The sequence below is a fragment of the Balaenoptera ricei genome, chromosome 17 (genome assembly GCF_028023285.1).
Source record: "Balaenoptera ricei isolate mBalRic1 chromosome 17, mBalRic1.hap2, whole genome shotgun sequence".
Lineage (NCBI taxonomy): Eukaryota > Metazoa > Chordata > Mammalia > Artiodactyla > Balaenopteridae > Balaenoptera > Balaenoptera ricei.
Window position 1 is genome coordinate 8,405,893 of NC_082655.1, and position 24,010 is coordinate 8,429,902.

General features: G+C 50.4%; 1 protein-coding gene across 2 annotated transcripts in view; it reads left to right on the top strand.

Moving 5' to 3' along the window:
* Nucleotides 1-23,569, top strand: part of NDRG1 (N-myc downstream regulated 1) — a 55,867-nt gene extending 32,298 nt beyond the window's left edge. The window contains exons 6-16 of one of the 2 annotated variants that reach the window (XM_059902132.1): nt 3,273-3,335; nt 4,123-4,183; nt 5,284-5,370; nt 7,670-7,726; nt 10,516-10,619; nt 12,175-12,231; nt 13,064-13,115; nt 14,348-14,395; nt 15,515-15,550; nt 18,405-18,456; nt 21,597-23,569. In XM_059902132.1, coding sequence (XP_059758115.1) covers nt 3,273-3,335; nt 4,123-4,183; nt 5,284-5,370; nt 7,670-7,726; nt 10,516-10,619; nt 12,175-12,231; nt 13,064-13,115; nt 14,348-14,395; nt 15,515-15,550; nt 18,405-18,456; nt 21,597-21,778 — 799 coding nt within the window. In that variant the 3' untranslated portion in view covers nt 21,779-23,569. The remainder of the gene's footprint in view (nt 1-3,272; nt 3,336-4,122; nt 4,184-5,283; nt 5,371-7,669; nt 7,727-10,515; nt 10,620-12,174; nt 12,232-13,063; nt 13,116-14,347; nt 14,396-15,514; nt 15,551-18,404; nt 18,457-21,596) is intronic. The other variant, XM_059902133.1, reaches the window with a different exon arrangement.
* Nucleotides 23,570-24,010: the final 441 nt, after the last annotated feature.

Here is a 24,010-nt window from a genome sequence, read left to right on the forward strand (position 1 = left end):
GTGTGGTTCACTGACATTAAGTACATTCACATTGTGGTGCAGCCATCACCACCATTATCTCCAGGACCTTTTAATTAGCCTAAACTGAACCCCCATAACCATCAATCAATAGCTCCCCGACCCTCACGCTGCAGACACCCTGTCCCCACCCCACACAGCAGCCCAGCTAGGCTGGCTTTTTATAGGGGTACATGGCCCGGACGGGACTGAAGTGGAAGAGGGTCCTGACAAGATGAAATAGTTAGGAGAAAGATCTAGAAAGTTGGGAAGAAAAATAGAGACCATAATTGGAAATGATATTGATGAAGTACGTCCTGTGGGCCAGACTTAATCATCTTTATTTACAAATGTCATTTGTATTTAATCCTTACATGGCTGGTGCTGGTAGCTCCGTTCTCTAGATGGAAAAACGGAGGCGTGGAGGGGTTAACTGCCTTGCTCAAGCTCTCACAGCTGGTTTAATTGGGGTGGGGGGTGGGGTGTCGGGTTTGAGCCCAGTCTGCTGGCTCTAAGACTCAAACTGTCTTTGGAACATCAGGCTGCCTTGATCCCGGGTGTCTACACTGCCTGCTCCTCCCCGGTGCGTGGCTGATGTGGGCTTTCAGCTCTCGTTGCGAGGCTGGGGGCAGGCTTACCGAGTGCACTGGACAGTTAGGCTCACATGGGGGAGGCAGACCTCTCGGAGGCCCCTCACCGTGCTGTGACTCAGCCAAGGTGGGACCAGGTTCTTGGGTTTAAAGTCTGCCAAAGAGGCCTTCTTGGAATCACAAAGAGATGTTTTTTGTTAGTGTTCTGAATCATCCTTAATCACTAACCTTTATCAGAGAGGAAGGGAAGGAATGCCCAGACATCTGTTAAAAGAGTTAAAAGCTTCTTAATACAGCAGCAGAGTAAGCATCTGTCAGTATATCCATCTTTGCTTGGACAGATTGTTTGAAAGACTTGGGGTAACCCAGTGACTCTCAGCTCCCCACGGGGCGATTTTAAAAATATTCTGAAACCTGAGCCCCACTCTCAGGAATTTTTGTTCAGTTGACCCGGAGGCCAAGGCGCAGGGTATGTGTTCCCCTAAGTTACCAGGCGATTCCAGCGTGTGGCTGGTGGGACCCACTGCCTGAGTGGGGTCTGGCGTGGTCAGGGGTCTCCTAGGCCCTCCAGGGTGCAACCCCCTCATCCTGAGGCTGAGACGGCAAAGCAGGGATAGGGGCCCCTGGCCGGGTCACTCCCGGCTCTGGAGTCAGCTTTCTACACATGGGGCCTCGTGAGTAGAATCCTGTTGCCTGCTGGCTGTGTACCCACCCCCCAAGAGCAGTGAGGAAAGAAGCCGTGGAGTTAGGTGTCTCCCCAACTCTCACCGTTTGGGGGCTGCTGGCTCCAAACCGAGCCGTGGCCATCTCAGAAAGAAAACGGCTTCATTGATGTGTAGCCCCGCCAACCGAGGTCTTCCTGGCTCTTTCCCTTTTGCACATGCTGGTCCCCCTGCCTAGAATGTTCCCTACGCTATTCAGTCCTCAAGCTCTCCCCAGCCCGTGTCCCCTTCAATGACACTTCTTCCAAGAAGCCCTCCCTGACCACTTGGTCAGAACAGATCTCGCTGTTTCAGCCTCCCGCTCTCAGCACCTTCCCCTCCCCGGTGGTCGCCACTGTCATGAGTTACGCATATTTGTTTCTGCTGACTCGCCCCCCGGCTCCTGCACGGGACCATGTCTGCTTTGCTCACATGGGTTCCCGTTGCCTCACCAGGAACCTGGCATGAGAAAGGCCCAACAACTCCTCTGTTGAAGGGACTCCTTCCTGCCTGCTCTGATTCCTGAGCCCCGACGTCGGCATTGTGGAATGCCTTCTAGTGGGTGTCAACCCCCCTCCCCCCAGCACCTAGACCGAGTGGGTCTTGTGAGGCATCTTGACGGCTCCCCCAGGGACCTGCCTCCAGGACCACGGGACATTCGGAGGAGCTGGCTCCTAACACAGTGTGCCGTGTGGACTCACTTTCCATAAAACGGGCCAGACTCCCTGATGACAGCCAAGACCATGGAGAAAAGGACAAATCTTTGCGTTCCTTCCAGGAAGATGGGAAAGAAAATGTGTGGAAACTCTGGCTAGGGTTGTAGGCACCTGGCCGGGCAAAGGCTCTAGGGATTCTTTCTGGAAATTCAACGGAGGTGAACATACACTTGCTTCTGGGGAGGCAGAGGGAACAGCATGTGCAAAGGCCAAGAGGAGAGCCAGTCTAGAAATGGTAGATAGTCTGGAAGGAGAACCTGCTGGCCGAGAAGAAGGAGCCAGCCTGGAAGGTGGCTTCGTGTGGTGCCAGAGGTTGGCCTCTGGTGTCCCCATTGGAAAGGTGGGCACAGTGGGAACAAGAGACCCTTTCCAGGCCCTGCTAAGGAGTTGATGATGGGAAACTGTTGTTTCCTGCATCCAGCAAAGGGGGAACCCTCGCCTTAATGTACAGACCCAGGCAGCTTGCAGGCTCCCTGATCACCCAGTGAGAGTCCTCACCACCGTCACCCTCCTCGGTACCTGCTGTCCTGGGCCAGTTTTGAACAGAGAGGAGCTCCCCCAGCCCTCTGTTAACAGGAGGAGTGGTCCCGGAAGATGTGTGAGTCGAGGCATCCCTGTGCCTTAAAATCGCCCTGGGTATCCATTTCCCGAAGCCACTGTGTCCAGCCAATCAGAGTGGCTTGCCTTCTCTGCCTTGTCTCCCAGGCTTCTTCTCAAGCATCTCTTGGGGAGAGGAGAGGAGAGGGAGGGGCTTCCCCAAGGTCAGGAGGGCTTCACGGGAGGGCTGCCAGGAGACCTCCTTTGGGAAGGTAAGTGAGTACATGGGCCTTGAAATCCTGAGAGCTCCAAATCCCTGCTTGTCTGTGAAGCCAAGTCACTTATCTCTTAGCCTTCATGATATTTACAATCTTTATATGAGGGAACTCATAGCAACCTCATAGACTAGTTGTAAAGATTAAATGAGCTTACAATGCTCATCAAAAGTTTGTTGTAGGACCTGGAACATAGGAAGCGGTTTGTAAAGGGTCAGTTTACAAAGTAAAAGGTGGGGGAAATAGGATGGAGAGCATCCTTGCGCAGAGGAGCAGGCTGTGTACACGGTGGGGTGCTTGGAGTGGGGGCCGCGGGAGGGGACTAGACTGGGGAGTGTGGGCGTACAGGGCGGTTTGTTGCACGGTCCCTGCCTATCAAGTGTGTTTTCGTTTGCACTGTTCATTTCCGCCGGGGTCCCGGCTCTTGTTAACTGCCTCTGCATGGTCTCTCCCAAGGTACATGTACCCCTCCATGGACCAGCTGGCAGAAATGCTGCCCGGAGTCCTTCACCAGTTTGGGTAAGAGTGAGGGATCCACTCCCCCACCAGCTTGCAGAGAAGGGTGATCTCTACCTTCTGCCTCTCCTGGGGTCTTGATCTGGCCCCAGCACTGAAATCTAGGTTAATGCTTAAAGATCAGGGAAGAAATCAGCTTGTTGTACTCGGCAGATACTGTTTTTCATGCAGTCTCTTTACTCCCATCTGCCTCTTGCAAGTCGGGCTCTTCTCCTTGAGTCAATCCATCACCCGATGACAGCCACCCCACCCATCCTTTCCTCGCCTCTCTTCTTTTATTGCTTTCTCTTTCCCATGGAACATTCTGGAATAGGGTTGCCTGAACCCTTAACATCTCCCTCCAGGCCTTTATTTCTTCAGGGCTCGAGGAAACTTCTTAGTGGAGCCTTTTGTACGATGATAACACCTCCAAGTTCTTGCCCAATTCATTTTCATTCCAAGTTTTAGAATCCAAAATAAAGCTGAAGAGCGGGAAGAAGCAGTTTGGTAAATAGGCCTTCCCGTAAATGACAGCGGGCCTGTCAGAGCCTGGCCGCGGTCGGGAGAGGAGTGAGGGAAAGGCATGAGTCTTTCCAAGGTCAAGGTCTTCTGTCCAGACATAAAGCATGATGCATTGCAGGTCCTGCGGGTCACGTATGGCAGCGTGGTCCCACTTTGTCTAGCCTGCCAGCCGCCCTCAGCGATGCCCACGACACACCCTTGGGGAGATGAGAGGGGCGGGGAAGGTTTTCAAAGGGTGCTTCCCATCGCTCACTCCTTCTGGGACGTGAATTTTTATTTCTCCTTCCAGACTGAAAAGCATCATTGGCATGGGAACCGGAGCGGGCGCCTACATCCTCACTCGATTTGCTGTGAGTTCTTTCATTAAAAAAAAAAAAAAAAAAAAAAACTCTCTCTCTCTCTATATGCACAATATATATGTTTTAAATAAAATTAATTCAAGAGTAAGGAAGAAAATTAGAAAAGCACCAAAAAAAACTCCCCAAAAGGAAAAAGAAATGAGCCATAATTCCATTTCCCAAAGGAGAACCACAGTGCACTTCGGGGTGTGTGGTCCAGAGTTACGTATGCACGTGGGGTGTGTGGGTGTGCACTCACATACACACCAGCAGCTCTTTCCCTTCACTGAAATGCCGCACGAGACATGTTCCTTGATCATCATCTTCGCTCGCTTCGCAGTGATTGTGGCCAGGTCCTCACGTCACTGAGTACTCTGCTGTGCCACTTCTTTGTGATAGCTGCGCGGTTTTTGTAGTCAGGGAACTCTTGGACCCTGACTAATTCTAACCTAATCAGAGATATCTGTGTTAACATGACAGATGTCACTTATGTTACTAGGGGTCCAGGTCAGGTGCTGCTGGGTCCTTTGTATCCTTACCAAACAGTTGTTTCAAAATGCAGTGATGCTCATTTTATTCAGCCATATGTCATCTGATGGCCTGTTATTTGCTGGACTTTGCTAGAGGTTAGGCATGCTGGCACGAATACAAAATGGTCTGGCTGTCTAGGCTCTGAGCAGATAAAATAAGGTCTCAACTGTATCTTAGGTCTCTATCTCCATATCTCTGAGAAGTAATAGAATTCTTACTGATTACTGAAGAGCTGATTAGCTTGTCTGATTTATGAGGTCCATGGTATGATGTACCCATTTCACAGCTAGGGAAGCTGAGGGGCAGCAGGGTGAAGTGACTTGTCCCACGTAGGTCTGCCAAGCACACGTGCTCCTACTTCTCCTATGGTTTCCTCTTTCCCTTCTCTCAGGAACCCCATTTAGTGTCTACTAGGCTGGAACCTCAGTTTTGGAAGGGGGGCAGTGTCGAGAGCAGCAGCCTCCTCTGGGGGTCCACACGGGTCCTCTTCTGGTACTTTTCTCAGTCTTTGGTTTGACTTTAAAGTTCACAGTCTCTCAGATGGCTAGGTTGTCTCTCTCACTTCGTGTCTCCAATTGCAGCTGAACAACCCCGAGATGGTGGAGGGTCTCGTCCTCATCAACGTGAACCCTTGTGCGGAAGGCTGGATGGACTGGGCCGCCTCTAAGGTGAGGCTGGGGGCCTGGGTCGGGCAGGGGGTGTCCCAGTCTGCAGAGGGGCAGGTGTGCCTGACTCTGCCTGGAGGACAAAATGCAAGAGACCTCTCCTAGCCCCACCCCTTCACCACCCCCAGCAAAGAAAGCAGCTTTCCTCCGCTTGGCTTTGAATAGTGAACATGACCTCAGCCATGTGCCATTCAGATTTCAATAGGACCCTGCTGTCTGAGCCAGCGATACCAGTGGGACATGGGTCCCGAGCCAGCTTTTATAAGGACAACCTGGGTTAAGAAGTGTTCGCTGGGGACTTAGCATATGTTGGGCTTAGATCAAGATGCTGAGAATAAAAAGATGAACAAGACAAATGCCTGTCACCCCAGTCACCTACATATTATTAATGAAAAAGAAATACATATCTGGTACTGATTCTATGCCACTTAACTTTACAATAATAATAATTAGCTAACAAGTGTTGAATGTTTATCAGGTTCTCTTTATTAGCTAACAAGCATTGAATGTTTATCAAGTTCTCTTTCTACTCTCCATGGCTATATCTGCATGACCTCATTCCATCCTCAGTCACTCCAGGAGTGGGGATTGTTATAACCATTTTACAGAGGAGGAAACTGAGGGTCGCAGGGGTTAGGAAGCTGTCTAGGGCCGCACAGAGCCAGGCAGTGGGAGAACTGGGGCCGAACGAGATCCCTTGGACTCTGTGGTCCTTGGAATCACCTCTGAGCAGGGCTCACCGCCGGCCCCATCGCTCCATCAGCAGGTGTCAAATGCCCGCCGAGACCCAAGCACCGCAGGTCTGGGAATGCAGAGCTAGCAGGACACATCCCTGCCTGGGGAAAGGGCCTGAGCTGCCTCAGGAAGCTGTGCCCTGGCTGGGTTCCTTGTTTATCTTTTAAAAAGATTATTGTTTTTTTTTCATAAAGGCCCCAGTATTTGCCAAGGAGAGGGGGAAACCATTCCAACTCTAACAGGACAAAGACTTTCAAGCCGGGGTGATCCTGGCCTCTCATTTTGAAAGTGTGTTTTTGCCAAGTTTGGGATGGCTGTTGGGGACAGGGGGTTTGAAGGTTTGAAGGAGTCCCCCCTCCCTCTACTTCCCACCCCATCCTGGCCACTGTGATATTTCATTTCTTCCTGGAACATTCCACCAGGATGAGGGGGCCCTTTCCTCCCACCGGCGTGATATTCAGGAGCGGAACACATTCCCTGTTTTTTATTTTGTTTTCCAGCAAAGGGACTGGCACTGCAGTCGGCCAGTTTGGCTTCTTGGTAGCTGTTCTGAGCCAGACATGGGGGCTGGGACGTTGACCACTGGCTAGAGTGGAGCCCGAGGGCTGTTTGGGGGGTTTTAGTATTTGCACCGTATCCTTCCTTTCCAGCCCCAGCCCTGGAAGAGGAAGACCTCTTCCTCTAGGAAGACCTAGTGTGTGTCAGGCACTGGGGTCTGATCCTGTGACATGTGTAGTTGCCATGTGTAACCCTCACCTTGGCCTTGTGACTCTGAAGCTCCTGGCATCCTGGTTACAGATGAGAGGTCTGAGGTCCAGTGGCTCTGCTACCCTCCCAGGGCCACACAGCTAGGAGGTGGCAGACGGGTCAGCCTAGGTCCCCCAGGTCTAGAGCTTCTCGCCCCTATGGGTTCCTGCCTGACACTGAAGTTGGTCCACACACATTTATGGAGCTTCTGCTGTATGCCTAGCATTTACAGAGCTCTCACTGTGTACCTAGCATTTGTGGAGCTTCTGCTGCACACCTAGCATTTATGGAGCTCCTGCTGTATGCCTAGCATTTATGGAGCTCCTGCTGTATACCTAGCATTGTCGGTGGGAGCAGGTAGAGAAGAGAAGGTCAGTATATTTAGAGAGAGGAAACTGGCTTAAGAGGGAAAATCTAGAGGATGATACAGAAAGGATAGTTTGAGGTAAGCAGATCCTGGCGTGTAGACTGGGAGCTCAGTGTGTGTTTAGAAATCATGGACAGGCCCCCTTTACTGAGGACTTGGTGAGCTGAGGCCCGACAAAAGCTGGGAGTACGGGGGGTCTTTGTTCAGACGCATTTTCCCCGCATCTCCTGTGGCCCGGGCTCTGAGAGTAAGGAATTGATGACCCTGCCTTCCAGGGCCCCAGGTCCAGTAAGTAACTGGAGACAGGTAACCGCCTTCCCATCCAGGGGCGTCCTCAGACCTGAGTGTCAGGGAGCCCACACTGCGGCTCCGCCCCCAGGGCTGTGGGATCGGCCTGACCTTGTCCGGCTACTGTGAACGCCGGCTTTCTAATCCCTGTTTCTGTCCTCCCAGATCTCCGGATGGACCCAAGCCCTTCCAGACATGGTGATGTCTCACCTCTTTGGGAAGGTGAGCGGCGTGGCCCGGCGTTGTGTTGTTCAGTCGCTGCCAGGCATGTAGAGCGCAGAGACGGCCCAGGCACAGCAAGGGGCCGCTCCGTCTGACCCTCCTGAAATAGCCCATCGTTACTCATTCACAGTCGTCACGCCATTCCTTCTCTCTTGCTCTCCCTTTAACAGAAGTCTTTTTTTAACAGCTTTGTTGAAGTACAATACACTGCACATATTGAAATTTGACAAATTCGACAAATTTTGACATTCTGAAAACCATCACTGAAGCCATCACAGATGACTAACAAAATACCATAACCCCCAGAACTTCCCCTGTGATGCTTGGTAATCCTTCTCTCCCTCCTCCTCAGGTAACCTCTGATCTGCTTTGGGTCACTGTAGATTCATTTGCATTTCCTAGATTTTTATGTAAACAGTTTCAGTACGTGCTCTTTTATTTTTAAATCTGGCTTCTTTCACTCACCGTTAAATTATTTTGCGATCCATCCATGTCATTGGGCGAATCAAGAGTTCGTCCCTTTTTAGTGCTGAGTGGTGTTCTGTGGTATGGGTGTACCAGAGGTTGCTTCTGCATTCACCTGTTGATTGACATTTGGGTTCTTTCCAGTTCTGGGCTGTAACAAAGCCTACAGCAAACACACCCATGGAATTTGCTGTGTGTCAGCCTTGGTCCTAAGGACTCTATGACCTGTATGAGAAGGACCTTTTGTTCCTAGTTATGGATCTATTTTTTTCCCCAGTTTTACATGAGGAAACTGAGACCAGAGAGGTTGAGTGAGCTGTGTGAGGTCTCACAGCCAGAGCGAGGGGCTGGGATTGGAGCCTATGAGTCTGGCTCCAATGTGGGTCCTGTAACCATCTGTGCCTCTGCTGGTATCTGGCTCTCAGACGGGTTGTGGTGCACTTATCCCCGCTGAGCATGGGCTGAGCCAAGCCCCTGGCAGCATGCGAGTGGTGTGTGGTTCTACCCTGTCACCCGGCCAGTGTGGCCCCTGACTCTGGCTTTGTACCTCCTGCTGGGCTGGAGGATGTACTGCTCTGATGCAGGGGTCTGATGTGGCCCTCAAGTTGCCCAGCTTGAGGTGACTTGCTCTGCTCACCGTGTGTGGCCCACACACCACTGTTTGCTCCTTAGCTGAAGAGTGTGACCATCTGGCGTGTGACCATATGACACCCAGGGAAGCAGAGGTTTTGCTGGGTTGCTGAAGTGTGCACTGTTTGGTCCTTGTGTTAGTTTCCTGTGGCTGCTCTAACAAAGTACCACAAACTGGGTGGCTTAAAAGAACCGAAATATATCCCCTCTCAGTTCTGGGGGCCAGAAGTCTGAAACCGGGTGTTGGCCGGGCCATACTCCTCCAGTGGTACTAGGGGAGGATCCTTCCTTGCTTCTTCCGGCTTCTGGTAGCCTCAGCCTTCCTCGGCTTGTGGTTTCTCACTCCAGTCTATGCCTCCATCTTTGCACGGCTTTCTCTGTGTCTGTTTCAAATCTCCCTCTGCCTTTCTCTTACAAGGACACTTGTCACTGGATTTAGAACCTACTGGCATAAGGCAGGATGACCTCATCTCTGGATCCTTAAATTATGTCTGCAAAGACCTTTTTTCCAAATAACACTCGCAGAGTCCAGGAATTTGATGTGAAACATGTCCTTGGGGCCACCTTGTAGCCCACTAGAGTCCTCTTTCCCTTTTCATGCTTCCTTTCACGGTTTGCAATACATTTTCTCCACCCTGAGTGTATAATCTGAATCTGATAGCAATATGGGAAAGATCAGAGCCAGCATCTGTATTTTCTTGGAAGAGGGGTGTCAAGCATAGAGTGAGAACTTTGCCTGACTGTACCCCAAATTACCTGGGGTATCTGTTGGTACCCCCGAGTTGCTGCAGCTGTGTTTCAATCTGTAACCCCAGCACAATTCCTCGGACTATTTTTTTCCTGACGTTTTTTGGGGAAAAGCTGGTCTCTGTTGCTTCAGTGACCGTGGACTGTCTTGACGCAGCTCAGGGAGACACTGGGCCCCCTTTTCTCCCTCTCGCTCCTGATCTGGTCGTTGTCAATCACATCAGGCCCTTTCGTGAAACCTGTAGCATCCGCTGTTGCACAAATGAGAAACAGAGCAAGCTCATAACTTGTTTGTTTGTCCCAAATCACATTCCAAAAGGAACCAGGGAGAGGGAAGGCTGAGGCCAGCCTTCTGCAGGGGTCTGGTTGGCCCTCCTGGGAATCAAGATTGCCCTTCATTCCGGCAACTTCCTGTTGCATGAGTTGGTTTTGTTTTGCAATCATGAAAAACTTCTTTTCACCTCTCCCCATTAAAAAGAAAATAATAGTAATTGCTAACAGTCGCCTCGATGTTTACTGTTTACAGTGGGCTTTCCAGAGTGGCCAACCTCTGATAAATCCTACAATTTGATGAAGTGGGTAATGTCATCCCCGCTCTTTTTTTTAAAAAGGGAGCTGAGGCTCAGAGAGGTGAAGCACTCGCCCAATTAAGGGGCAGTGACGGAGCCAAGAGGACTGACTTCAGATCAAAACTCCTGAAGTCTGAGCCCAGAAGGGCGTGCTTGCCCCTCCAGCTTTGCGTTCCCTCTGCTGCCAGCTGATATTCAGACATCAGTCTGCATCTGGGTGCGGCTTCCGCTTTCCTGAAGGTTCCCTCAGGTTCCATAGCAGGCTCATGGAATTTGCTGCCTTCACTACGTAGCTGAATAACCTGAAGACTGGTGAGGGTAGTGACCGGCCCGTGGCCGCAGTTCCCACGAACGACATTCTCCCCTCTGTCGATGCAGGAGGAAATGCAGAATAACGTGGAGGTGGTCCACACCTGCCGCCAGCACATCGTGAACGACATGAACCCCGGCAACCTGCACCTGTTCATCAACGTCTACAACAGGTACCAGGATGCCGCTGGGCCGCACGATGGCCACTTGTCAGGCTCCTTTTGTAGGTCCGGAACAAACTTGGGGCAAGAGAGGAGGGATTATAAAATTAATATAAGATGCAGACCCTGAGCAAATAGGTGAACAGAACAAGCGTGCCCAGTAAGGGCCCCTGGGAAGTCAGGTGCCTCCTGGAGTTTTGAGTGCTTTGCAAGGAGCTGAACTTCTACTCTAGACCACCAGGGGCGCACGCAGGAGTGGGAACAGTCATATCACAAAGGGTTTGCGTCCACGCCTGTGCCAGCGCTGACCCTAAGGAAGGTCCGGATGTGGGGAGAGCTGAGAGGGAGGGCGGCAGAGCACTGGGGGAGGACGGGAAGAATCCAGGGAGGCTGCTGGGAGGCGAAGGAGTCACTCCAAGGATAAGGACACCTGAGCATGGCCTTTGGCGAGGGCACAGCCCTCTTAAGGATACCTGAGTGCTGATCCGGGGCTCAGGTAAGGGAGGGGACAGCTCAGGGCCACTGGGAGCAGCCAGGGGTTCTGGAATCTCCAGGGAACTCAGCCTGCCGCTCCCACAGAGGGGGCAGGAATCAGCCTCCTGGGCTCTGTGTCACTCACATGTTAATAACTTGACTTCATGAAGGGCATTCGTGTCCCTTTCCTCTTACCCTCCACCCGGCCTCTCAGTGCAGGGGGGACTGGTAATGGCTCCGGCGTGTAACCAAAGACACGGAGGCTGAGTGCTCATTTATTCAGCAAGCGCTAAGTGAGGACTGGAGTGGGCAGGCTTTCGGCTGGGCAGTGGGCACCCAGAGGAGACGAGCGACAACCCCTCGCAGCCCCACATGCTGCAGGGACGAACTGGTGCCTCTGAAAAACCCTATGACGAGGGTGCTCTCACCGTCATTTCCTGCTGAGGAAGCGAAGGCACAGAGACGTTCGGCCTCCTGCCCAAGGTCACACAGCTAGGAAGCAGAGGCGCGTGATTTGAATGCAGCCGGGCTGACTCCGGGCTGTGAGCTGGGAAAGGGTGTCTCATGGTGGGAGCTGCCAGGCAGGGAGAGGCTGGTGTCCGTCTGCAGGGGAGAGTAATGGAGCCACACTGGGTACAGTGGGAGACCATGGGAGGGTTTAAAATGAGGGAGTGAAAGGATCAGGTCTGAGTTCTAAAGAGTTGGTTTGGTTACTATGTAGAGGACTCAGAGTTGGGGGCGAGAGTGAGAGTGAGGCTAAGAGAACAGGCTGGACACCGTTTGGGAGGTAGAGGCTCCTACTAGGGGAGAACGGGAAGCAGGGACCCTCTGTAGAGGAGGATGCGATTTGTACATAAAAGGAAAAAAGCACATGGGGGACAATGAGGGGGGGGGTCCATGAGTCCCGCTGTCTCTGAAGCCACTTCTATGGACCCAGAGAGGCTGGGGTGGGACCTCACACAGCTTGGGATGTAGGTGGCTGTTTGCCAGAGCGGCCAGTGCAGGAGCTCCTGGGATTGGCTTGGTGGGACGGGCTTCCTCCAGGGGAGGGTCTGCTGATGTAAAGGTATGTTTGTTTGTTGTTTGTCTGTAGCCGGCGGGACCTGGAGATTGAGCGGCCGATGCCCGGAACCCACACGGTCACCCTGCAGTGAGTTGCCCTTCTCTCCTGCACCGTCTCTTTAGCTGTGCTCACCGTTGCCGGCAGCGCCTTAGTTCTGAGTTTGGCAGGACTGCCCCCCTTGTGCTAGGACAGCCCAGTCAGCGAGAACTGCATGGATTCTGCCCAGGGATTGGGCACGGCCCAGCCTCACTCGCCTTCTCCTTGTGCAGGAATTTGGTTTGTAGGGTGTCCCCGAGAGCTCGGTGGGGGAGCCTTGGATCTCAAACAAGGAATGCTAATAACCACAACTGGACAGAATTAATGAAGCACCTACTCTGTGCCCAATACTGTGTGAGGCTTTGCTTCACAGAGCCTGGAGATGAATAGGACATAGGACCCACCCTGAAGTGCCCTACAAAGCTAGAAGGAAAAGACAGTTGTGGGTACAGCCACCTGGATTCCAGCAGTAACAACCATGTCTTTTTATAGTTCCTTAAGTGAACCATATTGTTTGACACCTGAACTTGGCACATGCCATTTTCTTTGTCAGGCATGTCATTTTCATCTCTGTTTTTGATTGCTGGCAAAGTCCTACTCATCCTTCCTTGAGGAGAGGGTGCTTGAAAATAAAACATCAGGGCATAGAAATTCTCTGGCTGAAATTCATACTAAGGTGTAAATGACTACTAACCCATTTTTTTCCTAAGAATAAAGCAGAGAATAGAGAATGAAGGTAGTACAAAGAGCCAAAGGTACTGGGGAAAACAAAGTAGATTTTTTTTTTTTTTTTTAGAATTCTGGCCCCAGCCTGGCAGGGCTGGGAGCATGAGAATCTTTCAGTGAACCTTATGTTAACTCCCCCTTGTCTCCCTGCCCCCAGGTGTCCTGCTTTGTTGGTGGTTGGGGACAGTTCTCCTGCTGTGGACGCTGTGGTATGTAGAAATCAACCACTGGTTTCTGTGCTTAACTCAACGGTCCGATTCTGGTTACCTTGGTGTGAAGTCTCCCTGCCCACCCTCTTCCCCTCCTCTGCTCCCATCAGGGCAAGTGACATCTTCTAGATGCCATATTGGCCTTTGGTCAGAGGGCCCAGCCACCATCCTCCTTCCCTGGTGACTGCCAGCCCTAGTTGCTTGGCAGTGCGGCCTCTGTCTCCTCTCCCAGGCCCCCTCACCTGCCGATCTGCCTCCCACTGGCTTGTTTATATGGGCGTGTTTCCACTTGGCTTCCTGGCCAGGAGACTGTCTGCGCGTTTGGGAATCAGGTGGAGCTTTCAGACCTGGTTGGAGCCTGACCATCTGGTGGGGCAGACAGGCATCTGTGGAGCGGGGCTTAGGAAAGGTTTTCTGGCTCATTTCACCCCTTAATTCCCACCTGTGATGTGGTGGAGGCAAAACAGGACTCCATCTTTCCAACACCCCCATAGCCGAGGACACGGGAGACTTGGGGGCTAGTGGGCGGAGTCCTAGAGTAGCGACATGCCTTGTGCAGTAGGCTAGAGCAGGGTCAGCAAATGTTAATTTAGTAAAGACCTGGGGTATCCAAAGGAACCATGAATTTCTTGCAATCTAGTCCACTGGACATAATCATAAGATGCATCAATAAAGATATATTGTTTACATTAAGGGAGGTGATAATTCTACCGTAGGCATTTTGAACATCACAGGTTACGGCTGGGTATTTTGCCCACTTCTGGATGCACTTTTAAGAGGGTCATTGACAAATTGAAGAAAGAAACCATCTTGGTGGATATGATTTCATTTGAAGAATGGGTGTCGGGACTGGGGATGTTGAATCTAAAGAATTACTGGCAGCAGCTGGTTAAACAAGCCCATTCATTTAGCAGCTGTTTCTGGAGCACCTTCTACATTTGAGCTAATCTTCACAACAGCCCTTTGAAAAAGATATTATCCCCATTTTATTGATGAGGAAACTGAGGCTCAAAGAAGTTAAATAACTTGTCCAAGTTCACACAGCTAGTGATGGTAGGGCTGGAATTTAAAGCCACCTCTGTTGAATCCCAAAGCCCACATTCTTTCTTCCCTGACAGTAGGAATACTGGAGCTCCTGATGATGGTGGCAGAGTGGCAGGGAGGGGGGGAAAATTTATGACTTTGGCTCCAGGTAGACAATTTGCAAATTTCTTCTCCCTCTTCTTGTCTAGGTGGAGTGCAACTCGAAACTGGACCCAACGAAGACCACTCTTCTCAAGGTACAGGGAAAATGATGGAGGGTTACGTTTGTTCTTTCTCAGAAATCCCTAAGTTTCCTGCAGAATTGAGTTGTGCCTGATTATGGCAAAGCTGGTGGTCAGAAATCACAGAAATGGTGAATTAATGTGTCTGTTCACAAACATCTATTGGGTGCTGGCTGGTAACCCAAGGCTGCAAAGATGAGGGGATCCCTCTCTGGCACCCCAGGAGTTTACGGGCTGCCGGCCATGGTGCTCTGAAGAGGGATGGATAGGAATTGTGTGGGCGGGGCCTGATTCTGGACAGACTCTCCCCACTGCACCACCCCACCCTTCTGAATGGGCCCCTGGAGTTCTGTCGCTGCGTTCCCGTTGGGCTGAAGGCTGCCCCAAGTTAGCTGACCTTGAGGCTAGCCCTTGGGATTTAGTCTTGAGACTCTGGGCTATAGGCTGGCCACAGCCCCACTCACTCTCACCAAGACCTTCCAGTCCTATTTCCCTATCCTCACCTCGCTGCCCAAGTGCTTCAGAGCCCTGGGCTTTGGATAAATATTCACACGTGCCTGGAATGGCTTTACACAGTGATGGCTTTGGGTTTGGTGATTTACTTGCAACTCTGGAAATTATAGCATTTACCAAGGGTGGCCAACCAGGAGCCCCATCAGGCCTGAAGCCTTGAATCTTGCAGTTTCCTTCTGAGGGGTCTTTAAAGAGATTGTGTGTCCAGGGCCTCGTGCAGTGAATTCTTTCTGGTCAGACAGACCCTGGCCAGAACTTTGCAAGTTCCTCGAGTTCTCTGTGGCCCAGTTTCTGCCTCTAAAGTAGGACAGTCGTCCCTTGCAGGGTTTTTGGGGAGCAGAGTGAAATCATCTACAGGGCCTAGCACAGCGCCTGGCCTGTTGTAAGCTGCAAGTAATGGTTGCCAAGAAGGCAGAGTTTAATGCCGAGACGGATAGTAACCAAAGCAGGCGTGCCAGGTGAGGCGGGTGTTTCCCCACCTGTAACATGTCCAGGCCCCCCTCAGCCAGGCAGCCCCGGGGCAGGGCAGCGGGCAGAGTGGATGCCCGTTTGGAGCTGGTCCACAGAGCCGGCATCCCCTCCACTGAGGCCTTTGGCACTAACCAGCTTTCTTTCTCCCAGATGGCGGATTGTGGCGGGCTCCCACAGATCTCCCAGGTGAGTTACACCTGTCCCCACTCCCCAGGTGGAGGGCATGTGCCTCTGTGACCTGTTACCCCCCTTTCCCTCACTGCCTGCTGGCCGCCCACCTTGCTATTACCTCTGATGACCCATTTGGACCTGTTACCGTTTATAAAAGGCGCTTGCACGTCAGGACTTACTTGGTCCTCCCCCAGAAGCCCCTGTGGAGTAGTTGATGTTGGCGTTCACAGGGGTGAAGGGATTTGCCAAGTGGACACGGCTTGGCAGTCGTGCACCAGAATCTAGGTATGCCTGACCCCAAAGACCACAGGCTTCCGCTGGAGCCACAGGCTCCTGGAGCCCAGGGCCAAAGCAGGGAGCGCAGAGAGGAGATGGACCAAAGGGTGTGTTTCTGTGTTTGTGTGTGTGCGTGTCTGTGTGTGTGCATGCACATGTGTATATGTGTGTATGTGAGTATGTATATGTATACATGTATACACGTGTGTGTTTGTGAGTATGTATATGTATACATGTATGCATGTGCGTGTATGTGAGTATGTATATGTATACATGTGTGCATATGTGTGTATGTGAGTATGTATATGTATACATGTATGCATATGTGAGTATGCACATATAAACATATCAATCATTGTAGTGCGCTTGCTGCACGATAACTGTCCCCTCCAAGTCTCCACCCATAAATACCACCCCCCAACGTAACAAGTGAATGAATTTTTTATCTCTTCTTATAATTTTCTATCATTACAGTTTTGTACTCTATCTTACAATGAAATATTTTGCACATTTTGGGTTGTCTTTTCCACCAAACTGTGCCCTGCCCCTCTTTCTCCCTCCAGTCCTGAAAGGGACTTCAGAGCTTCGGTACTCCAGCGATTTCTCAATCGGATGTGTGCCTTTTTCTAGCTCTAGGTGCCCCCCCAGTCCTGACAAGTCCCCCTGAGCTCCCTGGGAACCTCCCTTGCAGAGTGACCAGGCACAGGTGGCCTTGGGTGGCGCTCTTGACTTGTTTCCAGTGTCTCTCTCTGCTCCCACTGGCAAAGAACAAAATATTTTCAACTTTTTAACTGCTGTTGTGTTTTGCCCGTTTGATAGCTGGAGTAGCCAGAGCAGGATGGGATGTCTCAGTTTCTGGAGGGAACAGATGGGTTTCCAGTAGAGCCCTGCTTAGATGTAAACAGGAATTAATACCTGCACACTAGTGACGGAGCCGTTTATCCACCCAGCCTGCTTGACACTCCTACTGAGACAGTGCAGCTTAAGTTGGCTGCAGAGAAGGGGTGCCATTTTTCTTTCCACCTATTCTCCCTTCCTTCCTCTCTCCTTTCCTTCCTTTATTCCTTTCTTTACTTGAAATGAGAAAAATCTAACTCTATCCATAGTTAAAACACGTTTTCTATGTCATGGCAGGAGCTGAGCTAGCCCAGGCTCCCAGGAGAGCCGCCCAGTGGGGACCAATAGCTGTGTAATCCCTCCTCCTCCTGCCCTTGCAAGTTGGGTGTGTTTTTACAAAGGGCGTTCCCATCCGTCATTCCATTCAATCCTTGCAACAGTCTTTAGAGGGGGGAAGAGCATGCCTTCTATCACAGTCACAGAAGGGGAAATTGAGGCTAACAGATGGGAGAGATTGCCCTTGGTCACCCAGGGGAGCCGAGTTTGGGCCCAGATATTCTCCTTTGCAAGCCTGTCCTCTTGTTTCTTTCCGCCATGTTGAACACAGATGTTCCTGCAACTCTCGTCCCCATCTTACAATCATCACGTGACCCCCAGAGGCCAATTGCAGCACAGTCTCTTCTTTAAATGTCATTTGGCTCTTTGAGAACAGTGGCAGGAGTTGGTGGAGGTGGGCAGGGACACTCCCTCCCCGATGACTGCTCACCAGTGAAATGAGAGGGTGTGAGAATAGACCCAGGACATTGCATTTAAGAGTTGGAATTAATTAGCCTGCGAATATGGCCTTCACCTCCCGTTTAGATTAAATTAAAATTTTGAGAATAATTGGTAGAACTGGGTGTGTTCTCAGCATTCCCAACTCATTTTACTTAAAGTAGCCCAGTTGATTGATTGGTCTGTCCACCTATCCATCTATCCATCCATCCATTCATCCATTCATCTATTCTTCCTTCTTTCCGTATTTTTCTTTCCTTCCATCCATACAGCCTTTCTTCTTTATGTCCATCCATCCTTTCTTTTCATTAATCTATCCATCGTCCTTCCTTCCTCCCTCCCTTCCTTCTTTCCTTCCTTCCTTCCTTCTTTCCATCTGTCTTTTTTTGTTTTCATCTGTCCATTTATCCACCATCCTTTCATCCAGCCAGCCAGCCAGCCATCCAGCCTGCTATTGAGGCTGAGAGTAAACTGTTATGGGGTTTGGAAAGCCCTGGGTTAATATACAAGACCACTGATTAATCATAAGACCTTGGACGGATTATTTATCTCTCCAAGTCTGCTCAGCTGTGAAATGTATATGAAGATGGTACTAACCTCATAAGGTTGTTGTCGGGAAGATGAGATAATGCTGCAAAGCCCTTAGCACAGTGAGTGGCTATTACGTTCTAGACCCTGAGTTGGACTCATCACTTTATCCAATGACGTCTTCTTTACAGAAGCCCTCAGGAGTAGGTGTGGCACTCTGCCCATATTTTATAGGTGAGAAAACTGGCTCAGACAGGTCACGTAACTTCTGGTCAAAGCTACTTTTGGTCTCCATAATTATCCCATAGTCTTTCCTTTACTTCTGTGTTTTGTCCTATCAACCTGAAGAAGCCTTCCGTCTTGGGCCAAGCTCTTTAATGAAGGTGACCACAGGCACGGCTGCATGATCTGGACCTCTGGTGACTGACCGCACTTTCCCTCTTTTCTCTTGCAGCCGGCCAAGCTTGCCGAGGCCTTCAAGTACTTCGTGCAGGGCATGGGATACAGTGAGTATGGCCTTTCCTAGCAGGCGGTGGGCTGAAGGGCAGGTGTGGGAATTGGAACCAGGTTGGGATGAGTACAGTATTCTGTGTCGCCTTGGCCAGCTTCAGCATTTTTGCAAAGTGGGCAGGTCAGGGAAGAAGTATTTAGGTGTGTGGAGGATGTGCAACAGGGCAAGGGTTCTAGTATCTCCTCACACCATAGTGCCTCGTTCTCCCTCCACTGTTGAACAGCAGCTGTTTCACACCAGGGAATGTTTTAAGGTTTAGGTGAGGACTGTCCCTCTGAGCACCAAGAAGACAACAAACAATGAGACCATGAAAATCTTTTTAATTTTGATTACATACTTTCTAAGAGACTTGTAGTGATGATGGTGATGCTGGTAATGGCAATGATGATCATGATGATGGTGGTGATGGTGGTGGTGGTGATGATGGTGGTGGTGATGATGGTGGTGATCATGATGATGGTAATGATGATGGTGATGATGGTGGTGGTGATGACAATAATGGTGGTGGCAGTGATGGTGGTGGCGGTGATGATGGTGGTGATAATGATGATGGTAATGATGATGATGGTGATGATGATGGTGAAGATGGTGGTGGTGATGGTGGTGATGATGGTGGTAGTGATGGTGGTGGTGATGGTGGTGACGATGGTGGTAGTGATGGTGGTGATGATGAAAGATTAATAAATCCTTTATTTTTTTCTTATTTAATCATCACAATAATCCTAGGAGATACTCTTATCCTCATTTACAAATGATGAAACTGAGGCTTTGAGAGATTAAGTAAGGAGCAGAGTGGGGATCTGTGAAAGTTCTTTGAAAACTGTAAAGCTCTGAATAAGTGGGTGATAAAGTCACTTACATTCAAGACAGAGCATGTCTTTGCTAAATCATTAGATTTGGGAATTGAAGGATAAATAGAAGCACAATTAAAGAACTTGGAGCTTCTTGCGTTATGATTATCGTTTATTTACAGACATTTATTCACAGACACATTTTCAGAAATGCAGCCCCATGACCGGGACAGACAACACCAAGTGCAAGCACACTGCCGGCAGCGGCCGCTGTTGGTATATGTTGGTGTGTCAGCCACGGTTCCGGCCCTGATGTGGTTCTTTGGGTTCTTTCTGTCTGCTGCCTGGAATTATAATTCATGTGCCCACCTTAACAAGGAAGTCTGAACGTCTAATCACTTCCCCCCTTTTTTTTTTTGCTGAGGCTTAACCTGTTTGCTCATTTAAAATAGTAATGTTATGTTTGGTCAACTGACTGCAGTCTTAAGGTTGGCCTCAGCCGTGTTTAGTTTCTAGAGTGGCCAAGAGTGGCCGAGCCTGATTTACATGCTTCGGACAAGATCCCTGTCCCAACGTGCCCTCTTCCAACAGAAAACATCTGCTTGTGGGTCTCCTGCCTTTCCAGCCTCTCTCCCTCCGAGAAAGTGTGCAGGCAAAGGCAGTAACTAGAGAAGGCCTTCATTTACCTTGCAGCCATGAATTGCAACTCGTTTGTCTTGGACCTGCCCTGGGTTTAGATTTCTGCGTTGAAAGTGCTTTCTGGGGAGAAAGGAAGTGAAAGGCAGGCCTTGTTTTTCCCCCCACATAAGCTTCTATTTCCAGAAAGCCGAAGCATCCTGCAGGTCGTAGGGAAAGACAGCAGAGAGAGCTGGAGGCATCAACCAAAGACAGAGTAATCATTCATTTGCTGAGTGCCTGCTCACGGCACTGGGCCAGTATGATGAGCCCTCAGCGTCCATGACACCATGCTAGGGTCACCAGAGCCCTGCCAGGTCAGTAAGCCCGCCCCCAGATCTGGGGTCAAGAAATAAGGGCTCAGAGAAAACATGTGAGCAACAGATGTAGGGTTGATTCCGATTTTTTTCTGGATTCAACAACTAGCTCTGTAAGAAGAGGATTCGGTACAGCAAGAATGAATTCTGTCTGTGGGTGTCTGCCACAGAAAGCCAACACCTATGCCCACTGAGCGAATAATGTAACCCCTACGTGCCTGTGTATTTATCAGCTGCCTCAGTGTGTGATATCCATTATGCAATATGGCCTTGGCAATGATGCTTCAGTTGGGTGGTGTAGTAGTTTCCCAGGGCTGCCATAACGAATCCCCACAAACTGTGTGGCTTAAAACAACAGAAATTTATTCTCTCACAGTGCTACAGTTCTAGAGGCTAGAAGGCCAAAGTCAAGATGTAGGCAGGGCCATGCTCCCTCCAAAGATTCTAGGAAGAATCCTTCCTTGCCTGGTCCCAGCTTCTGGTGGTCGCCAGCAGTCCTTGGCTTGCAACTGCATCACTCTGATCTCTGCCCTGTCTTCACATGGCTTCTCCCCGTGTGTACGTGTGTCTCCTCTTCTTAAGAGGAAACCGGCCATGGCATTAGAGTGCACCCCAACCCAGGGTGACCTCATCGTATCTAAATAGATCTGAAAAGACCCTATTTCCAAAGAAGGTTACAGTCTGAGGTTCCGGTGGACATGAATTTAGGGGGATGCTATTCCACCCAGTACAGGGATTTTTTGTCTTCATTCCACCTTATAAGCCACCTGCTGTGTTCAAGGGCATTTTAGATCCTTTGGAATGGACAGTGCCGTTGATAGTACCTGGAAGCTCACAGGTTTCCTGAAGGAAGAGATGACAGCTGACCCCTCTATGTGGCCTTGGTTTCCAGCCTGTGGCGTACAGGGATTAGCCTGGCCAACCTTGACCGTCCTCCCCGCTCTGGCAATTGTTGACCTTACAGGGTGGTGGGCACACACCCCGGCGCTGCTACCAGGGCGTCAGGGGTAGTATTCCCATTTTATAGGGGGGGCAGGGGGCTCGGAGAGGGACACTCCCAAAGTCCCAGAGCTGGGATTCAAGTAGCAGGTAGCAGACAGAGCTGGAATTCAGACCAGATGTGGGTTCACGCCGCCGTGGGATCGCAGCAAGTCCTCACTCCCCCTGGCTCTTGCGCTCCACCTCTGTGGGCAGACACAGAAACTCTGGGGAGCCCAGCAGCCGGATGGCTGCGAGGATGGACGGGAGCAAAGGTGCCCAGGCGGGCGGGGCACACGGCAGGCAGCATCCCCGGCGTGCAGGTGCCTCCAGCGCTGGCCCATCCCCTCACGGGTCTCTCTCCTCTCTCCCAGTGCCCTCCGCCAGCATGACACGCCTGATGAGGTCCCGCACGGCCTCGGGCTCCAGCGTCACGTCCCTGGAGGGCGCCCGCAGCCGCTCCCACACCAGCGAGGGCGCCCGGCTGGACATCGTCCCCAACTCCGGCGGCACCGGGAGCAGCGCAGGGCCCAACTCCACGGAGGTGTCCTGCTAGGTGGCCTTGGGGACGGCCGCCCCTGGACTCTGGGATCAGTCGCTGTAGCTGCCCCTCCTCCGGCCCCTCCCCGCCCCTGCCTGCCAACCACATGTAGCTCGGTATTAATCCAAAGCTTATTTTGTACGACAAAGTGAGATTGGGTTTGTGGAGGGCTCCTTTTCCGGCGAGGGCGGGGCGGGGTGGACCAAAGGGAAAGAAGCATCTCAGTGTCCTTTCTCCACTAGCGAGCGGCCTAGAGGCCACTCTCATACCCTCCCTCAGAGACACCAAACTGCCAAAAACAAGAAACACAGAGCAAACACTTGATCAATCCAAGGCTAGGCTGACCTGAGCATCCTGCCGCGAAGGGACATTTTGTTGGAAGCCCAGCCCACCTACTTCCTGTTTCCTTTCCAACTAAAGAAAAAACAGACCCAGTTTCTGGAAACCAAACCCCTTCTGATTTGGAGAGGGGGAGAGCAGGGAATGGTGGCGAGCTCTTTTAACAAAGCCAAACAGGAAGCGGGGAAAGAGGTGGAATTTATGCGGAGGCTCGGAAGTGTTTGGAAGAGCAAATCTCTGTAGTGAACTTGAAGAAGTAGATTTTTTTTTTTTTAAGCATCTTTATTGGAGTATAATTGCTTTACGATGGTGTGTTAGGTGAATGGAGTTAGAGTCTGTCATACAGAGTGAAGTAAGTCAGAAAGAGAAAAACAAATACAGTATGCTAACACATATATACGGAATCTAAGGGAAAAAAAAAAAAAAGAAGTAGATTTTTAACGTCTGTGCTATATACACACTTTTTAGTGCCGATGCCAGAAGACTGTTTTTCTGGCATTTTTTTAATGGACAACAGAAGCAGGCGACAAAATCTCCCAGTTTTTCAAAGAAACGGTCTTGGCAAATGTTTGGTATCGGGGGTTTGAGGCTTTGATTCTGCCGCCTGCCTCTTCCTCCACGTCGCCTACTTCCTACCCCAAATACATGGACGAGTGATTATTTCACTCATGGGGAAGATCATGTAGATTTGTAGTTGCTTCTTTGAAATGGAGGGCTGTGCCTGGCTGTGGCCGGGGGAGGGGGGCAGGGGCATTGGGGTGGGGTGGTATTTTTGGTTATTAGATGTAAAGGATTCCTCGTGGTCGTGATGGAATCCAGTGCAGTTGTGATTTCAGTTGATCCCATCTGGTTCCCAGGAATCATGTGTGATTGAGTTAAATCTAGCTTCCAATCTTTGACAACCCGGGTTGAATCTGAACTTGGCTGCCAAACATTTCTGACCTGGTGACCTTCCAGGATCTTCAGATAGAACTCTTCGCTCTTGTAGGGAGTGGGGATTCCCTTGGGGAGTGGTGGCCCAGAAGATGCAAGGATTCTGGAATGTGTATTCCATGGGATTTCCTTCCCTCTCCTGCCTTCCCCTCTTCCCTGCCCCTCTAACCTCTCGCTGAACGGGGTGGCACCACTGACATTTCTGGGCAACGTCAGCGTAGCTGTCAAGTTCCTGTACTACTTACTGCCTTTTGATTTTGACTTTGGCTAACCGTGGATCTTCTTATAGGAAGTTTGATCAGAGTGAAAGGAACATTGTGACTCAGCCGCCGGGGCCTAGTGGTTACTGGGAGGAATAGGCAAGCCTTCTAGGTAGCTTGGGGGGATAATGGCTCAGTTTATCTGCGACCTACCCCCTGGGAGGCAGAAATGGCTGAGTCAGAACAAGCAACTGTTGTGTACAAGTCTTTCCAGAGGAGTTTCTTAATGAAATATTTGTATTTATTTCCAGACCAATAAATTTGTAACTTTGCAGTGGCTTGTGTCTTTTTCCTCCGCCTGAGAGGTCGTGCATTGGGATGGGTCTTTCCTTACCTGGGGCTTCCTTCCACATGTCCCTCCCCTTTGGAATTCTTTGCTTTAGAGAATCCCTGTCCAGTAAAAATGTAACACGAACCACAGATGTAACTTCAAATTTTCCAGTAGCCACATTAAAAAAGGTAGAGACAAGTGAAATTAACTTTAATAATTTAACCCAACATATCCAAAATATTATCATTTCAACATGGGATCAATATAATTATTAAGGTATCATGCATTCTTTTCTTCCTCCTAAGAAATCCAGGGTGTGGTTTACATCACAGCACATCTCAATTCAGACCAGCCCTGTTTCAAGCGCTCAATAGCTGAATAATACAGTGACAAAGGGATCAAGCTTTTCAACCTACAATTAGAAGGAAACATCTTTTTTTACAT